Source organism: Heloderma suspectum, chromosome 15, assembly GCF_057233095.1.
Source record: "Heloderma suspectum isolate Gila_16-S chromosome 15, 16-S_ref, whole genome shotgun sequence".
NCBI classification, from domain to species: Eukaryota; Metazoa; Chordata; class Lepidosauria; order Squamata; family Helodermatidae; genus Heloderma; species Heloderma suspectum.
The window spans coordinates 1,951,785-1,973,555 of NC_139472.1; the positions used below are offsets into that span (position 1 = coordinate 1,951,785).

The window sequence follows — 21,771 nt, forward strand, 5'->3', positions numbered from 1 at the left end:
AAATCCATTTTTCCCCCCAGCACTTATTCCCTGCTCTTCAGCCAAGCAAAGGCTTCTGGAGCAGTTTACAAAGATCAGTCATGAGACAGTCCCTGCCCACGGGCTTTCCAACGAAAAGACACGACGCAAGAGGAAAAGGGATTGGGAGGGAGGAGGAAAAAAGCAGCAGCAAAAACTCGGGCACCAGTTCCTGGTTGCAGAGTTCTCACAGGTGTTGTTCCCGGCGGGGAAGGGCGAAACAAGCCCCCTGCAGTGGTGCCTTCTTTGGCCAACTGGCTGGTCTCCCCTTTCCTACGACGTTCTTCCCGGGAGACGGGGGGGGGGGGTGTCGCTTCGTAGAGGCCCTGGCTGCTCAGGCGCATGGGTGAGGCTGGAGTCCGCCGTTCCAGGGAGCGGCCGGTGGGGTCTGTGCGATCCTTCTGGCAGGAAGGGGTGCGCGGGCTCCCTGCAGCCCCTTCCTTCCTTCCTCGCAGATCCGAGCCATTCGCCACGTGAAAGGCCAGGCTCTGAACAGGCCGCCCGAGCTATTCACGCGCCAAGCGCGGCGGGCGCAGGTCTCCCGTCGGCGCGCGGCCGGCTCGGCCCGGCATGCCGACTCGCCTCGAAGCCGGGCCGACCGAGGGTGGCGGCGCCCGGGCTGCCGGGGCACCGTGATTTCCCCGCCCTGCTGCGGCCGATGGGGCCGCAGGGCGGCCCAGTTCTTCGGGAAGGCGGCGAGCGCGGGCGGAGGGAGGCCGGGGCTGGGCAGACCTCTCCGCCGCTTGGCCTGCGACGCGCGCGGGCGCTGCTCGGCGCGGCCCCGCTCCCTCCTCCTGCATATTCATGCCGGCGGGGGCGCGGCTGCCATTGGGTGCCTGCGAGGCCCGGGGCGCCACGGCCAGCTGTGCGCGCCGGCTGCTCCGGCCGACCGAGGCGGGGCGGATGGGAGGAGGCGGCGAGCAGCGCCCGGGGCCGCGCCGCGCCGCTCTCTGCGCCCGGCGAGCGAGGAGCCCGAGGGGCGCTCGGCGCAGCGCCAGCAGGCCTGGGGCCTGCCCGCGGACCATGGGAGGCAGGCCGGGCGCGGGAGGACAGGCGTAACGGGGCGCTCCCCGCGCGCGCGAGGGCGGCGAGCGGGGGGAGGCGCCGGGCTTCTGAGCCGGCCGGGGAGCCGCCTGCCGGGTCGCTGCCTGCTCCTTTGTAGCGCCACGACGAAGGCCCGAGCGGCGAGGCGGAGGGTAAGCGGACCGGCGCCCCCCGCCCCGCCGAACTCCTTTCGGGGCTCGCCCGGGGTGGGGCCACGTCACGGCGGAGGCGCGCCTGCCCGAGAATTTGCCCGGCTGGCGCGCCCCCCCGCCCCCCGCTCCCCCCCCAGCGCGCCTCAGCAATAATCCCCGGTTCTGGGGCGGGGGGCACGAGGACGGCCGAAAGGCGTTCTGCGCGTGGAAGAGGATCTGCACGTAGGGCGTGCTGACACGATGGCACGGTGTCCTAAGGTTCTAGGGCTCGTTTGGGTATACGATAGCATAAAAAGTGAATGCCAGAAACAACAACAACAACAACAAATGCCAGCTCAGGAGAGCCCTTTTTCTGTATGCGCAAGAGACCGGAGCGCAGCTGTGCACTGCATAATGCCCCCCAGAAAGCCAGCTGGAAGTGGGTGACCTTAAAGAGGGCAGCAGACGTGACAGGGAGGCTGTTTATATATAACCACCCTGGGGTGTAAATAAATCCCATCTTGGAATCGTGGGGGAAGGGAAGAGGAAAAGGAGGAACGAAGGGGGGGAGGAAAAGTGCACCGATTCGTTGGCAGGGGGGTGATGCTAGTGCCCCAGGCACAATTTGTTTGGTGTCTGTAGATGTGGAGAGGAGGGCTTTTTTGGGGGGCTGGGGGAGAGCGAGAATACTGAAGGCAAAATAAGAAGACACCTGTAACAACATTCAGAGCAGGAGCTGTGATAATGTGTTGCAGCAGAAGCAACAAAGAATCTTTAATAAGTTTGTTATGAAATAAGGCTTTCAGGATTAGAGTCCACTTCATCAGATTCGTGAAGTGTTATTCTCAGCTTGTATACACGCAGATGGTATTTTTGCATTTGCTTTGCTATTTGACCCCATTGTTTATATTCTTTTTTTCTCTACCTCTGTGTGCGTGTGTAAACACCCCCCCCCCCCCGGAAGAAAGAATGTAAGCGATGAGGTTAAAATGGCAAGAAAATGCAAAAAGTACCATCTGTGACAATCCAATTAGTGGTTACATGTATGCAAAATAAGAAAAGTGACCCTTCACAACAGAACTAATTGGTGATAACATAATCATCACAGCGTTGCTAAATATATGAACAGCTGTAGTAGGACAGGAAACCACTGTCTCTATTCAAGCCCTAAAGGATAGAATCAAACTTTCTCCTTGGTTCCAATTCAGCTATTTCATGCTGGACTACCCCTTGGAAATTCGTCAGCAGGGCACCTTTTATTTGTTGTGGCAGAAGCTTCTGTGGACTAGATTATTTCATGAGAGGCATGAAGTTGTACCTTCAGTTGGCACATAGCTATAAGGGGAAAAATGTAAAACAGTGGGGCCAGATGGCTGTGAAATGCAAACAGTACTTTGGGGATGCTCTCCCAAATACACCTTTCTAGAAATATTCCTGAAAGGGATCTGATTCCCTTTCTTGCTCCTGCAATCTGTAAAAGGGCTGCAGTCCTAGACACACTTACCTGGAAGTAAGTCTCATTGAACTCAGCGGGACCTACTTCTCAGCAGACATGCATGGGTTTGCACTGGTACATCAATTCATGGAAACCCATGAAACTAGCTGAAACTACCACTTCCAGAGTGGGACAAGCTCCCATCCAAGAGCTCAACTGACTTGTCCCATTCTAGAAGCGGTAGTTCCAGTTCCACCAACGGATCGGATACTGCCCTTTGTGATGCTACAGTTGTTTTAATTCTACAGGACTGCACTTCTTCCTTGGGGTCTCTAGAAGCTAAATCCCTGTGAGTTGGGGCAGCGGCTGCATCTTGGCTTTAATGCAGCTGTGTAAATAAGCCCACAAATTTACTAGCCTGTAATTTTTTTTTACCATCCTGTTGGGGAATCACAGAGGAGGGGCTGAGAGGTCCATCCTTCATGCTGTATTTCTGTGGTGGGCCCGGCGAAGGGGGCTTCCTTCCTTTAACAGCCTGCTATGCTGGGCTCAGAGGAAAGAAGGAGTGCTCTGTCTGTCCTTCCTTCCCGAGCCCACTCACTCACCTGCATGCAGTTCCTGGCCGCCTGTGGCGATCAGGTGAGTGTTTTAAGTACAGATCTGCTTTAAGAAGCATGTATGTAAGTATGTGCATATGAACACATGACAGTGGGCTTTCTAGTGATTCCCCCCCCTCCAGTTCTGGAATCCTCTTCCAAGGGAAGCTTACCTGGTGCCTACAATACTATCTTTTTTGGTGCCAGGCTAAGACTTCCCTGTTCTTCCAGCCTATTAAAGTCTCTTAGGCTGCAATCCTATGTACACTAAGCTGGGAGGAAGCCCCATTGATCATAGCGGGACTTACCTCTGAGTAATAAGAGATATATACAATTATTGCTGTTGCTGCTGTTAACATTGTTGCTGGCTTTATTGTTGGCTTTTATTGTTGTTTTTTATTGTTTTTATGTTTTTATCACTTTTAATATTTCAACGGTTTTTATGTATTTTATTGCTGTGAGCCCCCTTGGGAGGGCTTCTGTCTGGAAAGGCGGCCAATAAATATTCTAAATAAATGAATAAGGCGTAGGATTGTGCTGTCCATGGTTTTAAAAGCCTTTTAGGGTGCAAAGCTATGCATGTTTAGACAAAACAATGGTCCTACAACTCCCAGCATTCCCCGGGCAGCGCGATGCCCTTAAAGTCTTTTGGGGAGCAATTCTGTCAAGATCGATGGGCACCTCCAACCCCGGGGGTGACTACCTATCCAGTGCAGGGTGGGAAGAGTGGTGAGGAGCGGATCTCCTCCTTGCGCCCCCCTCACTTTTGCGGAAAGACAGCTGATTTTAGCTGTCTAGCCACAGGACCTCGGAGCGTGGGAAGCAGCAGCTGGACGACACAGGGGATGTGTTATACTGGATTTCCAACTTCCCTGCCCCGGCCTGCGCCCGGGAACACCCCATTTTTGCTGCTCCGCACTGCTTTTATGATTGTGTAGCGTGGGGCCAATCTGTGCTGCCTATGAGGCGGCGCGGGGGTGGGGTGGGGGTTGGTTCTCTGGGAACCGACCATGGAGCGCGGGCTCTGAGGTTGGTTCCCGGGAACTGACCTATCCTATGGCCATCTAGCCGCTGACTAGCGGCCACAGGATTGCATCCTTGAAGTCGTTGTCTTTTAAAATCTTTTAGCATTTTTCTGTTTTATAATTTTATAAAGTAATAATAGCTGAAAATAATAATAATGCCTGATAGCTTATTCCTGATATTGAATTTTTTCTGTGTTGACCTGTTTATTTTTTTAATTTTGTGGATTTTATTGTGATTTTATTTATATTATTATGATAGTTTAAATTGCAAAACACCTGGAGAATTTTATTTATTAATTAAATGTAATAAGTAAACAAACAGACAAACTCTGGGGAATCTGCTCTTTCACACCCCTGCTGCCATGGAGGTATGTTTTGAACTGTTGATTACAGACTGTTTTGTCAAGCAGAACTTTAGCCAAAAGAACCATCACACCCTTTGCTTGAAATCTGTGAAGGAAATGCAGTTGTGGAGTAAACACAGGCATATAGTACATGGAAGGTAGCCTTCAGCAGTGTAATCGTGGCTTGGAAACTGGGGTGGTGTTGAGGTGTAATAACTAGAGACGTATGGATTTTTTGAAATCCCTTTTGTCTGTGTTTGGCGGATTGTCAGACATCTTTCATTTCATTGTCCACTCATTGATGGGATGAGATTTTTTTAAAACCAGAATTTGTTCGACTTGTCCTAAGGTGCATTAGCGCAAGTGTGCATCAACTCAAGTGTGCAATAGGACTAATGCATACTTGTGCTAATGCACATTGGTGCTAATGTAAACTAGCAAAACTCCTTCCCAAAGTGAAAAACCAGTATGCAAGTCTGTGGAACTGATGTAACTCAGAAAAAGCCGGTCCACTTTGAAATCCACAGGCTGGATTCATAGAAATGCAAGCGCATTTGAAATCATTGCATTTTTCTTTGGCATCCCTAGTTACTAGCATGCATGCCTTTTCATCTGTGAACGCTGGAGGTTATGCAAAGGCCACAATCCCATCCATACTTCTTGGGAGAAAGCACCTCTTAAGCTTGCACAGAACTGGGCTGCATGCTCCATTGAATAAGTGAGAAACTGAGTGACCAACTCAAGGTCACAGAGTCAGTCCACAGAAAAGGGGATTTCAACACTCATTACTGGGTGGGTGGGGAATGCACTTTGCATATACTCAGAAGCGCTGTACTGCTCATTTTAGAAAACAAGTGGAGCTCAGCAGCTTGGTTTGATCTTTGAGACATGTGTAAAGCGACTTAATAGAGCAACTTCCATGCCTGAGGGATGGTCTTTGGGGAACGAGGATAGTCAATGTACATGCAAAGGGAGCAATTTCCATGACGAGAGACCCAGTGCAGTAAGGCCCCCAAGGCCCACTGTTCGCTGTCCTCTGAGACTGGAGATCAGAGCAGGGATCCTCCGGCAGGCCACTCTCCTTCCCACGGGGATGGTGCCCACTGGGTCGCTTTGCCTGCGAAGTGTGAAGCCAAGGACTTGGCCAGCCCTGGAAGGAATAGGGAAATGATGTTGGTGGCTGTGGCCACACCCATTGATGTCATCTGGCCCACTGATGCCATCCAGCTGCCCACCCAAATATATTCCTGAACTCCTGGCTTATGTACCACTTGTGGGTTTCCTATAGGGGCATCTGGTTGGCCACTGTGGGAACAGAAAGCTGGACTGGATAAGCCTTTTGATCTCATCTTATGGCTCTTGGGTGAGGGATTCAGGAAGGGGCCGTAGCTCAGTGGTAGAGCCCCTGCAGGTTCAATCCCCAGCATCTCCAGGTATCAAGAGGCAGGATCACCGCCTTAACTGATTGGCTATGCTCTTAGGGGAGAGGCTGTAGCTCAGTGGTAGAACACATGTTTTACATTAAAAAGGTCCCAGGTTTGATCCCTGGTTCTTTAGGTCAGACTGGGAAAACTCCCGCCTGAAACCCAGAGAGCCGCTGCCGGTCCATGTTGACAATACTGGGCTACGTGAACCGTCCAAAAAGAGGAAAGGCATCACCAAGAAAGAGGACATGTATTTGCATAAAACTTGCTGGAGCGACAGCCTAGCTCAGTATAAGGCAGCTTCCTTTGGAGTTACCTTCTCCTTGAACGTTTTTCCGTATGGGCAAAATGCACTTTGTGGAGGCACAGCATGAAAAAATTAAGAAATATATATATTATAAAAATGCCAGCAGCAGGGACAAAAGAGAGGAAGAGGAAGACAGGGCTTCTGAGGTTAGCTATCTGTGGAGGGCGGGAAGGTCTGACAGGATCACTAATTTGTCAGAGCTTGCCCAGGGAAAGAGCTTGCACATCTGGGGATCTGTTGGAAAGACAAATGACCTTCCGTTTCTGTTTAACCTTTGCAACCAGAAACGCTTGTGTGTGCGCAGTTCTGATGCTGAGGATTAAAACTGTCCAGGAAATGTATCCCCCCGCCGGGCCACACACACTTTCTGGCCTGTAAGTGAAACTTGTAATCCTAGACCTGCGGGAGTGAGCTGTCCTTAACAGCCAGAGTGGCAGATTGAGATCCATACATGCTCAGAGGCATTCTTTGCCTCTTTGATGATGCTGTGATTCAGCCCAGACTTCAGCTTTGGGCTGGGTTACCCTTTTCTCCTTCCGATCAGAGGTCCGCATCATAATGGTTTCACTGAACGACTTCCCGTAATGATGCTCATGCAGTGGAGAGTAGAAGAAGCCGGCGTGTCAGGGCTGTGCATTTTCGAGCTGTGACATCTGTGGGAGAAAGAGGAGGTGATGAAAAAGCTTATTCAGTGGTTTGTGCAGAGGTGGTTCGGGAAAGCCCCAGGGCTGGAAGGCAAGCAGAGCTTTTGCCAGAACAGCCTGGAGTCATATGGACGTAAGAAGAGGCCTGCCAGATCACACCAAAGTTCGATCTAGTCCAGGCATGCTGTTCTCACAGTGGCCAACCAGATGCCCTTGAGTGCAATGGTGCTCTCCTGTTTTCCTTCCCTGTCTTCTGGAAAGCAGGGGTACGCTTCTCTGAACACAGAAGTTCTACCTAGCTGTCTTTTGTGTGTCTTTTTTAAAAAAGTAAAGCATTTTCAACCCTGCTCTTCAGCCAAAAAAGGCTCCAGGGCAGCTTACCAAGATTAAGGAAAAGACAGACCCTGCCCTCAAGCTTGTACTCGAAAAGACACAACACCATCTGAAAGATATGACACAAGAGGAAAAGGGACTGGGAGGGAGGAGGAAAAACACCCAGCAGCAGCATACTTTGTCACTAATTCCTAAATATAAAGTTCTTATAAGCAGGGAGGGCCACCCCAAGACATTTGGACCATGTGGTGTAGTGCTGGGAGTGTTGGACTGGGAGCCAGGAGATCCGGGTTCTAGTCCCCACTCGGCCATGGAAGCTCACTGGGTGACTCTGGGCCAGTCACAGACTCTCAGCCCAACCTGCCTCACAGGGTTGTTGTTGTTGTGAGGATAAAATGGATAGGAGGAGGATAATGTAAACTGCCTTGGGTTTCTTGCAAGAGGAAAAAAGGCGGGATATAAATGCAAGAAAATAAACAAACAAACAAATTTGGTTGCCTGAGCGAGAGCAGCAAATCCCCCCCCCTTCCCCATCAAACAAGGTGCATTGACTGGCCAAGTTATTTTGGCAGCTGAAGGAGAAAATCCCACCAGTGCCTCCCTCCCTCCCTGGCAGTAAGTAAGTAAATAAGTGAGTGAGTAAGGAAGTAAATCAAATCACTATCAATTACTCCCTGCACCTGCTCCTTCTCTGGCTCATGGATGGGCCCACGTTGGTCTCCCCCTCGCCAAGACCTCCTTCCTGGGAAGCAGGTAGGAGCATTTAGAAATGGAAGAACTGCTTTGCCGAGTCAGAGCAATGAAGGTCCTTCTAGTCCCAGCATCCTGCTTCTGACAGTGGACAGCCAGAGTCCTCCGAGAAGCCTGCGAGCAGCGCTTACAAGCCACAGCCTTGCCCATTGCCTCTCCCCAGCACCTGCTACCCAAAGAGAGACTACCTCTGAAAGGTTCCACTCTGAATTATCACACAGTTGTTACTTGTTATGGCTTGATGGGCTTCCTGGAGGCATTTCACCACCCCTGTGACAAACAGGATGTTGAATGAAAAGGTCTGATCCAGCAGGGCTCTCCGTATATCCTTAAATTTCAGTCCAACTTCCTCATTTCGTTTTCCAGTCTGTTTGGGTGAGGATGACATAATCCTAAGGATTGAGCCATTTTGGACTCGGCTCTCCAGGAAAATAACTTTCAAATTTGAGAAAGGATTGGTCACGGACATTCCTGGCTCCCACATGTGTTTGGTTTTTCAGCTCCTCCTGTAGCAACAATTTGGATGCAGTCCGAAGTTTCTTTGGGAGGGTTCTCTGTGGCCCCTGATGATCCAAGCCACACCCCAAATGAAAGGGGCGTCTCTCCATCCAGATTGCTGTAGCACAGGCAAAACAGGACATGCTAGAGATCGGGACTTCATGGTATTGGACCTCAAAGTTCGGCCCCTCCCCTTCTGTAACTGTACATGCGTTTTTGTGCGCCATTTTGCCTAAAATGCACATTTTTTTTTGCAAGCCATCTCCTGAATATAATGCATTTTGAACATTATATTTGCTCATTCCCTCCCCAACATACAGATTTTTATATGCATTTTTTGACTGGAGAACTCCATTGCAAAGTTTGGCGAAGTGCGAATTTAGCAGAAGAACTGAGTTTTGGTTCAGGCATAGGTTCGAAAGTTCAAAACTAGATAAGTTCGTATTCAAATGCGAACCAACTGCTCTCCGATCCACATTTTGTAGCCTGGGCTATTTCTAACAGAGGATTAATTGGAGGGACAGGAGGGGGCATTTGAAGCTATTCTGACTCACTTGCTGGCTGATCCCAGGCAATCTTTTAAAAGATTTTTGCACAACGGTCTTGTGTTTGGAAGCAGAAATGCTTTCCCAGTTGTTCCCAACTCCCTCCTTCTGCTCTTCAAAAGCAGTGGAGGTCCTTCCGAGGGTGTCTCATCTCAGTCACTAAAATTATTACAGGAAATGGACAGGAAACCCCCTTGCATTCTTTTTAGATAGCTTCTCACCAATTACTTTGGTTTCACATTAGCTGATGGAACACAGTTTTCTGACCGACTCCAGGGTTTTATAAGGCGTAACCTTGAACGTTTGACTCAGAATTATAGGTAACCTTACATAGTCAGGCCACTGGTGCCTCTAACGCAGGATGCCGGAGATCGAATCTGGGACCTAATGCCTGCAAACCACTGAGTTACGTCCCCTCCAAAATATTTAAGTGCTGGATGTGTTGGAGAAGTCAATTGGGAACCTAAAAAGTTGACTCATCCTGAGTCTTATACTTGCATTTAGCCCAGTATTGTCGATGCTGACTGGCAGCAGTGTCTCTCCAGGGTTTCAGGCTGGAGTTTTCCCAGCCTTACCTGGAGATGCTGCCAAGGACTGAACTCCTGCATGCAAAGAAGGTGCTATACCACTGAGCTGCAACCCTTCCCCTAAAAATAAAGGGGTGACTTAATAAATAATTCCCCTCATGAATAAAGGGGTGACTTAAATAGGAACACAGGAAGCTGACTTACACCAGCTTAGGGTGACCCTGTGCCCTGCTTTACAGAGGGTAGTCCTCTATTCAAAGGGTTGTCAGTCCTCTCTTTGAAGGGCTGTCCAGTCCAAGTCTGGTATAAAGAGAAACAACCATTGAACGGAATTGCTAAAGGGCCTTGAAGTTGCTCTTAGCAGTTTAGCACCGGGACAGCCCGGCTGAGCAAGGCACACAGGTCAGCTGGTCACCATCTGCCTTACAATGGTTAGATGTATTGTATTTCTATCTAAATTATGTTAATTATTGCTAAATCCACATCTCTCTCTCTCTCTAGCATATGCAGATTTTATGCAAATGCATGCCCTCTTTGTGGGCAATGCATTTCCTTCTTCTGGGTGGTCTTTTGAGCCCAGTATTGTCGACACCGACTGGCAGCCATGGCCCTACAGGGTTTCAGGTAGGATTTTTTCCAGCCCTATCTAGAGATGCTGCCGGGGATCGAACCCGAGACCTTCTGCATGCCAGGCATGTGGATTACTCTTGAGTGATGGCTTCTGCCCCATTTAGCTTGTTTGATGCTAAATGAAGAACATAAGAGCCTTGCTGGATCAGACCAAGGGTCCATCTATTATAGCATTCGGTTCACACAGTGGCCAACCAGCTGTCGACCAGGAACCCGCAAACAGGCATAAGTGCAACAGCACCCTTCCACCCATGTTCCCCAGCAACTGGTGTACACAGGCATCTGCCTCTGATGCTGGAGGTAAAAGGTGGGTGAACATTAAACAGATTACTGCTGAATCAGCAACTGTACTTTACTTATGGTCTGGTAGCATGGAATAATCCGGCGTGAGCATTTTCAAATGTAAAATGCTACACATGTATAGCATTTGCACCTCCATCATAACAGCGCGCCACAGTTGAATGTGCTGTCAACCCAAGGACAATAATTCGAGCTAAATCCTGCAACCAGCCTCTCCTAGTCATTGGCTGACCCTCTTTGTGATGTCAGGGCATGTTCACGGATGTTGTAATGACTCAGGAAGAGGGAGGACTCCCAGTGACAGAACGTAGACAATTACACTCTGTCTGGAGTGAAAAGGCTCTTTGGCTGGAAGAAAAACCTCACACAGGTCCTAGAGTTTCCAGGGCAAGCCATGTCATTTTGCCGCAAACGGAGGCAATGCATACGTTGGAATCAGTTGCTGACTCTGCTGTTGGATGTCCCGCAGCTATGAAAGCTTGGAAGCCCACGTAGTCCTTGACAGCCACCATATGGTTGCCACCTGACCAGTTTTCTCTGGAGCTACTTAACGTGTTTTTTTCCTCCCTTTAACCACCATCTGGCCTCTGAAAATCATGGAAGAAAATTAGCCTGACTAAATCCCCTCCCCTGGCTTTCAAAAATAAATGGTGGAAATTGCTAATTGCGCTAGAATTTTTTAATTTTATTTTAAAGAGCGAGAGAAAGATCTGCTTGTCGCTTCGGGGCAAATGAGTTAATACTGTTACAAACTCTGATAGCTGTATGAGAATACCGCTTCTTTATGCGTTGGCTGGACTATGCCATGTGCCGGCACCGGGGAGCTTGGGGAAAGGGATTTCTTCTCCATTCCCCCAATGTTCATGTGATAGGGCTAACAGAAGAAAGAGGGTGAGGCTCGCGGGTCAGGATTAACCACATTTTTAAAATTGTCTGCATCAATCTCCATGGGCATCTCTACACCAGCCTAAAATCCTGCATTTAAAATGGGGCTTTCTGCTTCCATTTTAAATGCAAGATCACAACGACTCCCTTTTTCACGTGCTTCCTTTCCCCCTCCTTCTCCCCATATCTGAGTCTTCCATTCTCTTTCATTCATCTCGCTCCTCTTCTTGCCACTTTTCCTCATTTCATGGAGGGAACTCAAGTGGAGCACAACGGGGTGATTTGGTAGCTCATTATCTGCGATCTATTTAAAAACAGAACAAAGGGCATTTAGTGCAGGAGACGCCCTGGAGGGTCACAGCATCATCTGAAGAGCCCGCAAACATCCATGAAGGAGCAATCCACAATCTCAGTTGCAGGATAAAAGCTCCATGTGAAGAAAGCCCATGACTAAGATTTATGTAGAAACCTCCTGTTGCCTTTACATCCAACTAGGAACTGCGGATCAGAAGATGGCTTCAACTTGCCATAGGCCATCTAGTGAGTTAATGGCTGAATTAGAGGCTTCCCAGCTCACAGTTTATTTGGTAAACACCTTGCTAGCCTTTTCTGGCCCATTAGAGAGCCTTTCCTACTTCTTCCTCTGGGGCAATCCGGACCTGCCTCAATGAGGGATAGAATGCTGGCCAAGTTGATACATCTGACAGTTTGGTGGGTGAGTCTTGCTCAGGGGTGTAATTGGTTGGTGCTGTGGACAATATTCTTTTCTTTTTAGATTTCAGGGGCTTTACAGAAACCTATCAAGGGGTGATGGACAGGTTCTGGGGTCTTCTATGACAGTGATCCTCCACTGGTGGTGCATGTACCAGTGGTGGGACACAGAAGGTGTCGAGATGGGAGACGGGGTTTTCATAACAATTACTAAGAATTTGCGCTCTCTCAGTTCTCACATCCACCTGCAAGTATGGTGTGCTGACCCTGCCCGCCATGGATTATTCATCTGTAACCTTATGGCATGCTAGTAGTAACCTTTTAAGCTACTAATGGAATTATTTTTGTTTGATTGTGCTTTAGGGATAGCGATAAACTTTATTCCCAATAATCCTACTGCCATTTTTTATTTATTATCTTCATATTTTATGGATATCGTAGCAGTAAAATTCATACTCAACAGTCTTGTTTCAATTTTCAGCTACTAATGGAATTATTTTTGTTTGTGTTTTGAAGCCATAGCAATAAAATTTACTCCCAACAGTACTACTGCAATTTTGTAATGTCCTTAACACTTAACATAAATGATGAATATAAGGACAGAATGCCTGTAAACATATACATGTCCTCAGAAAAGGTGGGATATTTTTTCTGCCATGGTGGGACCTAGGTTCTTTGATAGAGTGATTGGTGGGTTATAAGATACAGAAGGATGTTCTATGACATATCCAAGCACTGCTGTAGGAAGACAGGATGGGGTTTTTCTCTATTTCCTAGTTTTTGTTTGAAAGGTGAGGTAAGTTGCTAGCCCTCATGACCAGAGAGAAAAATGGAAAAGGGCTAGAAGGCCTTGCACTGTCTGAATGTGTTCTGTAGCTATGTTTGGAATGCGGCTGGAAATTACATAGATCAAGCCAGCTAATTCAGCACGCGCATTTGGCATAATTCCTTGAAGTGCGGCTTTGGACACAATGCAGAATTCGGGCCCTGGAATTAGGTGTGGGCTCTGAGGATGGTACTAGATGGAGAAAGCATTAGGGGAAAGATCCCAGGGGGAATTGCTTCCTGGAAAACCATCATCCCTCCTGAACAAATTTCATCTCCCTTTCTCCTTAGGAAAACAGCTGAGAAGGAGCCAGGAGAGAAATAACAGAACAGTGTGTGTGAGAGAAAACGATGGCCTCTTCCCAACCACCCCCAGGTTCTTCACTAGGTACCATCTCCCTGCCTAATACAGACAGCTTCTTTCCTTCTTCTTTCTCTTTTTTTTAAATCAGGGAAGCAGAAGTTTATTTTTATTTATTTATTTATATATTTATATTTATACAATATTTATATACTGCTCCACATCAGAAGATTTCGGAGCGGTGAACAACACGGTAAAGAATAAAGCAGCAGGTTAAAGGAGTTAAAACATTGTTTCAGTTGGCTAGGTATCATCACAAGGTCCCGAACCTTCCTCACAACGCCAAATATACCTGGTTGTTTCTGCAAGAGTTTCAAGAAACTCAGCTTTCATATAAATATAGAACACGTTTCTAGACCACATTGTTGCTGCCGAAAAAATTTGAATTTAGAATGGGTTTGAGTGCATTTTTTAAGAATCGGCACAGGGCCCCAAATGTGTCTTTGGACTGCTGTAGCCTTCTCCGTAGAATTCTGAGAAAAATCAGCTTTCTTGTAAATATCAAGCAACTTTCTGAGTCCTCATCAGTGCCGAGGGAAAAAAAAAGTACTTGCAAGTTTTGCTGAAACTTTAGAATGTAGAGGGGGTGGGGTTTGGATGAGTCTACCAGGGCAAAGGATGTTTTCATTCAGCATATTTCTGTATCCCTCAGCTTCTGTGTCTATGGCCTTTCACTCTGTTTCTCCATGACTTAATGATCAATTTCTAAAAAGAGCCTGGAGCTGGAGTTTTGACTTGGGTCTCAACCCCCTCATACCAGAAGGCATGCAATTCCGGGCACGCTCAGTGGTCTTTATTTCCTCTTCATGTGTCCCAGGACTGAGATGTCATTCCAGTTATCTTTTACCCAAGCACTCCCTAAACATAACGGAATGCATAATACAACATTTTGCAAACTCTGAGGTGGGTGGAGGAGACAGCTGAGGGCTTATCCTTGCAAGAAAGCTTTGTAAGTTGGCCACGATCAGCTTTGCAAAGGTCACCATTCCCCTCTCTTGCCTTCCTTGGATCTCCGCTTTGAGCTGCCATCCATTCTGCTTGACAAAGTGTCCTGTGAGACCCGAAAGCTTGCATGCATGCACACCAAGGGTGTTGAACCTCTTTCAGCCGGAGGGCCGAATTCCATTATGGAAAAGCTCTTGGGGGCTGCATTCCAGTGGTGGGCGGGGCCAAAGGCAAATGAGCAGGGCCAAATATGAGAGCCAGTATGGTGTAGTGGTTAGACCGTTGGACTGGGACTAGAGAGATACGAGTTCTAGTCCCCAATTGGCCATGAAGCTCACTGGGTGACTTTGGGCCAGACAGCCTGGCCTACTTTACAGGGTTGTTTTGAGGATAAAATGGAGAGGAGGAGAATTATGTATGCCACCTTGGGTTTTAAGGAGGAAAAAAGGCGGGATATAAATGTAATAAATAAATAAGCCCCAAACACCAGCATATTTGAGCTTAAACCCCTTTCTACCAGTAGCTAAGCTTTAGGAGAGGCATTTAATGGGGGGAAAAATTGTACAAAAGCTAGGAAACAACCAAACAATCCGGGGAAAAGGGGAGGGGCCAGGGGAAGGGGGCATCGCCATTTGGGGAACCCCAAAAGGCTGGATGGGAAACCCAGGAGTGCCAGATTTGGTTCTGCAGTCCTGATCTGTACCAACTGCAATGGCTCCAATGAAAGAGTGGCTTGATTGCTGCACTGAGCAGGGGGTTGGACTCGATGGCCTTGCAGGCCCCTTCCAACCCCACTATTCTACGAGTCTATGATTGCCTCTTTTTTGGGCTAATATTGTGACAACTCTCAGAAAGTTGTTTTTCCTCCACAACGTTTAATCCAGATGACCGATTTTGCCTCTTTGGGGCGATTAGCAGGCCCACGGAGAGCCACCTTTTCCAATGCCACGTTGTCATTAGCCTGCAGGTGGCTCTTATGTTTATGCCACAGGATCAACCCCCGGCTTTTTTTGGCAGCTGGTCACAGCAAGGCATGGAGGGCGTGCTAAACCGGGAGCAGGCAGAAACTAGATACTGTGTGGCCGAGGTTCGTAGCCGCCCGTGTTCCAAACTGACCTGGAGAGAGGAACTGGGCAGGCAGGCTGGGGATCATAGCTACGCCTGTGTGCGCTGTGCTTTCGGAGCGGCCAGCCTTTTTCTTCCAGTCTTGCTCCTGCGTGTTTAACAACACCTAACCCAAAAGTCAACAATAGCACCCTGGAATAAACACACCCACACCCACCAACACACCCGTACCACACAAAATTAGAAATAGAAGAACATAAGGTATTATTATAATCGTCGCTATTATTAGTAGTATTATTTAGATTTCTTAGATGCCTTTCTCAAGACAGTCAAGGCAATTTGCAACAAAATTAAACATACAAAATTTAAAGCAGCTTAGGGTGCAATCCTATGCATGTTTAGACAGAAAAAAGTCCTAAAACTACCAGCATGCACCAGCCAGTGCTGGCTAATGCATGCTGGAAGTGGTAGGCCTTTTTTTCTGTCTAAATATGCATAGGATTGCACCCTTAAAGGATTATCCACTAAAATACAACCACCCTATAAAACAACTAAAACATCAGACAACCATTAACAATTCAACTGCATTAAATAGCTCGAACGTTGGCAGAAAGTAGATCTCTAGATGTTTTGGACTTCAGCTGTCAGCATTCCTGACCTTTGGCCATGCTGGCAGAGGCTTCTGGGAGGTGAAGTCTCAAAACATTTGGAGATCTACCTTCTGCCCACCCCTGAAATATGCCACCAAATGCCTGGGAATAATTTCTCGAGTCTGACCAAAATTCCTTCGTCTCTCTCTTTCTTTTCTTGTATTTATTTTTACTCCCCTACCCAGCCTTTTTGCACTAGAAGCCTGGTTCAGCTAACAATGAAAGGGTGGAATTACAATAAAATGCAGTCTAATAAAAGCCTTGAAAAGGAGGCGCAGGAGATGCCACAGCCTTCCTGCTCCCTGGCTCTCTGCCTGTCAAGCAAGCAAGTGGGAGCAATCAAGGACAGCGTCAAGGGTAGGCATGGCTGGGCACTGGCTAAGAGCCCACACCCCAGCAGGGGCCCTCTGACAAGAGCCCCTTGGACTGCCTTCTCCGCCTCTCCCCCATTGCAACCGGCTTGCTCACCTGCCTCTCACTCTGGCCCAGGCGGTGGTGGTGGTGGTGGTGGTGGTGGTGAGGAGGAGCAGGAGATGCTGCGGCCTCCTTGCTCCCTGGCTCTGTGCCTGCCAAGCAAGCGGGAGCGAGGAGGAGGAAGAGCAGCTGGTGACCATAAGAAGGGAGACTCACTGAGGGAGGGGGCCCAGGGAGGGTGTCTTGCCCAAGGGCCTTCCAAAACCTGGAGCCCACATTGTCTCCATTTAAAAGGGTGTCAAACGGCAGGTGATGGGACTGAGACCCTGGAGAGGGCTGCTGCCGCCAATCCATGTTGCCAGTACTAGGCTAGATGGACCAAAGGTCTCACTCACTGTAAGCCGGCGAGCTTCTTAGGTTCAAGAGTTGTTCTGCAGCCGTCCCCAAACTGACGCCCTCCAGATGTTTCACACAGCTACTCCCAGCATTCCTGACTCTTGGCTGTGCCAGCTGGGGCTGCTGGGAATTGAACTCCCAAACATCTGGCTGGGAAGGCTGCCGCGGCAGTGAATTCCTGTCCCGCCGCCGTGACTCGCCGCCGTCTTCTCGCCTCCGTGCAGGAGATGAGGCCGCGCCGGGCGCTCAGGAGACCTCGACGGATGGGGATGACGATCCAGGGGAAGCCTTTGATTTCGAAGACAGCGAGGAAGAGGGTGGAGGCGGGCTGGTGGTGAGCCACGCCCGGATGGAGCTCGGCACCAGGGGGGCGCTGCAAGATCCTCTTCCGAGACGGCGGTCCAGCGTCAGCGAGGACCTGGAGCCCTTGGATGACTGGGAGGCTGAAGAGGCGCTGCTCGAGGGGCGGGTCCCGCTGACCCAATCCGACTCCAGCACGACTCTTGGTAAGAGCAGCCCGCTCGCGTGTCTACATGAGATGCTTAAACCAGCTTCACACCTGTTCCAATCACGATCAGCTTTTTCCGCGATTCTCCTCTTTCCTTTCCTCCAGGCTGTTACTAAGCCTGAATGCTTTCAGTGGATCAGTACATCTAGAATTATGCTCGAGCTCCAGCCTTCCCCAACCTGATGGGATAGACCTCAACTCCCATAACTGTATTTTACTTTATTTTATTGATTGATTGCATTTGTAATGCATCCAATAACTCATGTTCTCTGGGTGGATCACAAACTGTTAAAAAACTAACATCCCATAGAACAGTTAAAAAAACAAAATACAACACAAATATTTTCAAAGAACAGAATACAATATAATGTAAATGGTTTTGTAAATAGTTTTGTACTTTCTGTAATGAATTTTTAATTGTGCTGAACTGCCCAGAGAGCTTTGGGCATGGGGTGGCATAGAAATATAATAAATGAAATGAAATTATGCAAAACAACGAAGCACAGGAATGGATAAAACAGCCATAATAACCCAGAACAAAGTCTCTAAATGTCTGGGAGAAAAGAAAGGTTTTTGCCTGGTGCCAATAAGATAACAATGGAGGTGCCAGGAGAACCTCTTTGGGGAGTTTATTCCGTACGTGTGGTGCCACCACTGAGAAGGCTCTCTCTCTCTGGTAGCCCCCTGCCCAGCATCCTTTGGTAGGGTTATCTGGAGGAGGGCCTCTGAAGATGACCTGAGCAAGTACATGCTGGAGGAGACATGCCTGTAGCTTCTTTATTTACTACATTTCTGAACTGCCTGATAGTCAAAGCTCTTCTTCGCAAATGTTTAAACCCCCAAACACAACATGATAAAACTGCTGGAATGGGTTTGTTGACATGGATCAACACCACTGCCTGCATTTCTTGACCCTCCTTGGGACTGTGGCTCTGGGGAACTGTCAGGATGAGTGCCTGCACTTTGAAATTGACCACTCTGCCATGGATGGATGGGGTTGTCAGTTGCCAGCTGACCGGCTTCTTCTTTTTTCCCCGGCAGATCACCTTGGCCTGCAGACCCAGTCAGAGTAAGTGTCTCTAGGGTTTCCTTTAATGCATGCCATACTGATCCTTAAAATGAGGAAAAGGGAGCTGAAGTTGAGGGCTGGTGGTGGGAGAAACACTCACCCTCCCTTTGCCCTGCCTCCTTTGCTTTACAGGGTGTGTGGAAGTGGAAGCCACGCCCGATCCGTGGCTGAATGGGTGTGACTGCATATTAGTTCTGCCCCTTTGGTTTCTTTGAGTTGTGTTTTCTCCCTCCCTCCCATAACTGGTGTAAGGTCTGCTTCATGGTGGAGCGAGCAGACTTGAACCCAAGTTTTGCTAGGCTGGTGCTCCAACTACTCCAGAGTCATTTTTTGCCTTGGATGTGATTTATTCCTTTGGTTTGATTTCTCTCCCACCCTTCTGTCAAAAGAAAAGAAAATCCAGATTAAAAATGACATCCCAATGGAAACATAGCAATAAAAACAAATAAATTAAAAACATAATTCAAGACACAATAATTGCAAGACAGAAGGCAGAGGCTACAGTGGCTGTTCTCTGAGTGCAGGGATGTAATTTTAGACCCTGGACTTCGGGTGCAGTCCTATGCACGTTTAGACAGTAAAAAGTCCTGCAGTTCCCAGCATGCCATGCTGGATGGGGGATCTTGGAGCTGCTGGACTTTTTCTGTCTAAACAAGCATAGGATTGTACCCTAATTGGCCTTATGAAGATCCCTTTTATGGTTTTACATAGATCCCTTTTAGATGGCCGTAGCTGTTGCATCAGTTGTGAATCGCACAATTAGCATTTCTCTCCCCACACCACCTTCCAATCGCCCTCCAATGCCTTAAAACTGCTTCTGCACTCCCAATATGTTAGAACAACAGAACAGAACTGCTTGCCAGTCTTGATTTTTTTAAAATAAAATTTCCGAGCATACGGAAATGCAGCTTTGCATTTTGAACTCGCTCCAATCGTAGCACCATCACGGCTGCGGGAATTAAACAGGGTTTGCTTCTGCACCTGCCACTCCCCGGGGAGTCATTGGGGCCCCCCAGGCTGTAGTGCCTGGGACGTCAGCCCCGAGGTCCGACCCTACCTGCACCACTGCATGTGTGTGGCTGAGGAGAGACTTTGGCTTTTCCAAAAAATGAAACTGTCTGGGATAAACCCTTTTAGTTCTCCAGGAATGACACCAGCTGCCACCTATAGAAGGTGCAGCAAAGAGTTTTCAGCCATTTGCACTTACTTCATTTACAGGTCCAGCTGTAGCTGCACCACTGGCTATTTTATTTATTACATTTCTGTTCCACCCAAGAGCCGAAGCTCTCCGGGCTGTTCTCTCCCAACATTTCTGTGTTGTTCTAGCAAGCGGCCACTGGAGGGTTAACCAGCAGGTAGCTGCCGCAGCCTCCCCCTCCCCCTCCCCCTCCCGCTCCTCTTCTCCCCTTCTGGGTGTAAGCAGCTGTCCCCCCCCCCCAGATGATAAGTAAGGGAGCTTTTGGGAGGCAGCCAGAGAAGCAGCCGGTCTTGAATGCAGAGTGCCCCCCCCCACGTTTGTATGGACTGGTCTGGCAGCTTAGCTTACAGGTGCTCAAACATTGTTTTCCTCTCCAGGTAAGGGCGGGATGGGCTTGTTAGTAGGTTGAGCCCTTCCCTGCCTCTGTCTAGGAAACCTAGCAATGTCCACCCCTCTGTTGCTGTTTTTTTTTTTAACAATGCAGCAGCAGAGCTTTCTTTTTTTAGTGCTGATTTTCTTTGTGGTTGCAAAATCCTTTGCTTCAGGATATAGGGCGATATCTTTAGGGTGGCTAAAGCAGGCTTCCCACAGCTGGTGCCCTCTGGGTGGGTTGGACTGCAGGTCTCATCATCCCCAGCTGACAGGGCCACTGGCCGTCTCCAGTGGCCATGCCAGCTGGGGATGATGGGAGTTGTAGTACAACCTATCTGGAAGACCCCAGCCTGGGGAATGCCGGGCTAAAGCCATCCCTGAAAATAATTATCTGGGGTGCACCTCAGGCCTTGTGTGACTAAGGGTATGATCCTATGCAGGTTTAGATGGAGAAGAGTCCAACAGCCCCCAGCATGGGGAATGCTGTGAGTTGTAGGACTTTTCTCTATCTAAACCTGCATAGGATCGCACCCTAAGTTGTTCTTTGTTTTTTGCTGTTTTAATCTACTGACTGCTTACTATCAGCCTCTCTGCCTAACTACAGCTCAGTGGCTGTCATGCCCGGCTGGAGAAATCCTCTGAGGAGGAGCTAAAGATCCCAGACAGCACCATGGAGCCACCCATGTCAGGAGACATGGGGGAGCCTGGGCCCTCGGGGAGATCACCGCTACTCCAAGAGCATTGCCACCTCAAGAAGCAGGCCAACAGAGCTCCTCTGAGAAGCTCGATTACAAAGGACTCCTCAGGAGCAAGGCCCTCCTCCTGAGTAGGGCTTTTGCTAGAGGGCCTGTAATGCACTGCAGCTGAGCTCTGGGTGAGGCTCAGGAAGCTCTGGCTATATAAGCCTTCAGTCTGAGCCTAGCCAGTGCTGGAATAACATCATTCTGTCAGCTCCTGTGCCCTGTTTTCTGGACTTTGCCTTGGAATTGAATGCCTGTGCTACTCAGTCTTGGACTCCTGTTTGACTCTTCTTCTGGACTGTGTATGGTTGCTGCTTAACTGTGCTTTGACCTTTGCTTGTTTCTGGCCCCCTCCTGCCTTTGCCTGGTCCCATCCTGGCCTGGAAATTTCGTGCATGACCATTTGTCTGCTTTCTTGCTTTGCCTTCTGGGTTGCCCCATAATTTGCTCGAATGCTGAGTCTGATTTGGCCATAGCAGGACCGTGGCTGCTTGAGCACGTGTGATTTTTTTGTATGCAAACAGTCCCCTGTTCAGTCTCTCTAGAAATGTAAAGGCCTGGGGAAAATGTGAAAAATGGGGTGGGGGGGAGGAGAGAAAAAAAATCCCCCTGATTTTCCAAATATTGCTGGGGGGGAAAACTTTTATTTCATTTTTTGGATGACTTTCCCCCCACTTCCCCCCTGCACTTTCACATCCCTAAGGGTGCAATCCTGTACATGTAGGACTTTTTAATCTAAACAACTCCCAGCATCCCCTAGCAAGCTCAGTAAGTAGAAAAAAAGTCCTACAACTCCCAGCATTGCCCAGCCAGCATGCTGGGAGTTGTAGGACTTTTTTTTCTGTCTAAACAGGCATAGGATTGCACCCTAAATCTCTCTGGTTAAAAAGACTGAGTGGGGCTGAAAGAGATCTCCATCCCAAGATGCTGGAGAATCTGTTCTAGTCCGCACTAGGTTAGATGAGTTTGATCCAGTATAACAGAAGAGAGCTTTTCCCAGGGAAGGCTGATAGTTGATGTGTAACTGCGACAGCCACACGTTCTTCCCCTGCATACTCTCCTACCTCCGTTTCCTTTCCTT

At 48.7% G+C, this 21,771-nt stretch overlaps 1 protein-coding gene across 1 annotated transcript in view; it reads left to right on the forward strand.

Annotated features, from left to right (window-relative positions):
• Positions 1–958: 958 nt before the first annotated feature.
• ARHGEF10L (Rho guanine nucleotide exchange factor 10 like) overlaps positions 959–21,771 on the forward strand; it is a 109,336-nt gene continuing 88,523 nt past the window's right edge. The window contains exons 1-4 of the mRNA XM_084822337.1: positions 959–1,214; positions 13,264–13,360; positions 17,028–17,309; positions 18,353–18,380. Of these exons, the coding sequence (XP_084678463.1) occupies positions 13,324–13,360; positions 17,028–17,309; positions 18,353–18,380 (347 nt within the window). The 5' untranslated portion in view covers positions 959–1,214; positions 13,264–13,323. The remainder of the gene's footprint in view (positions 1,215–13,263; positions 13,361–17,027; positions 17,310–18,352; positions 18,381–21,771) is intronic.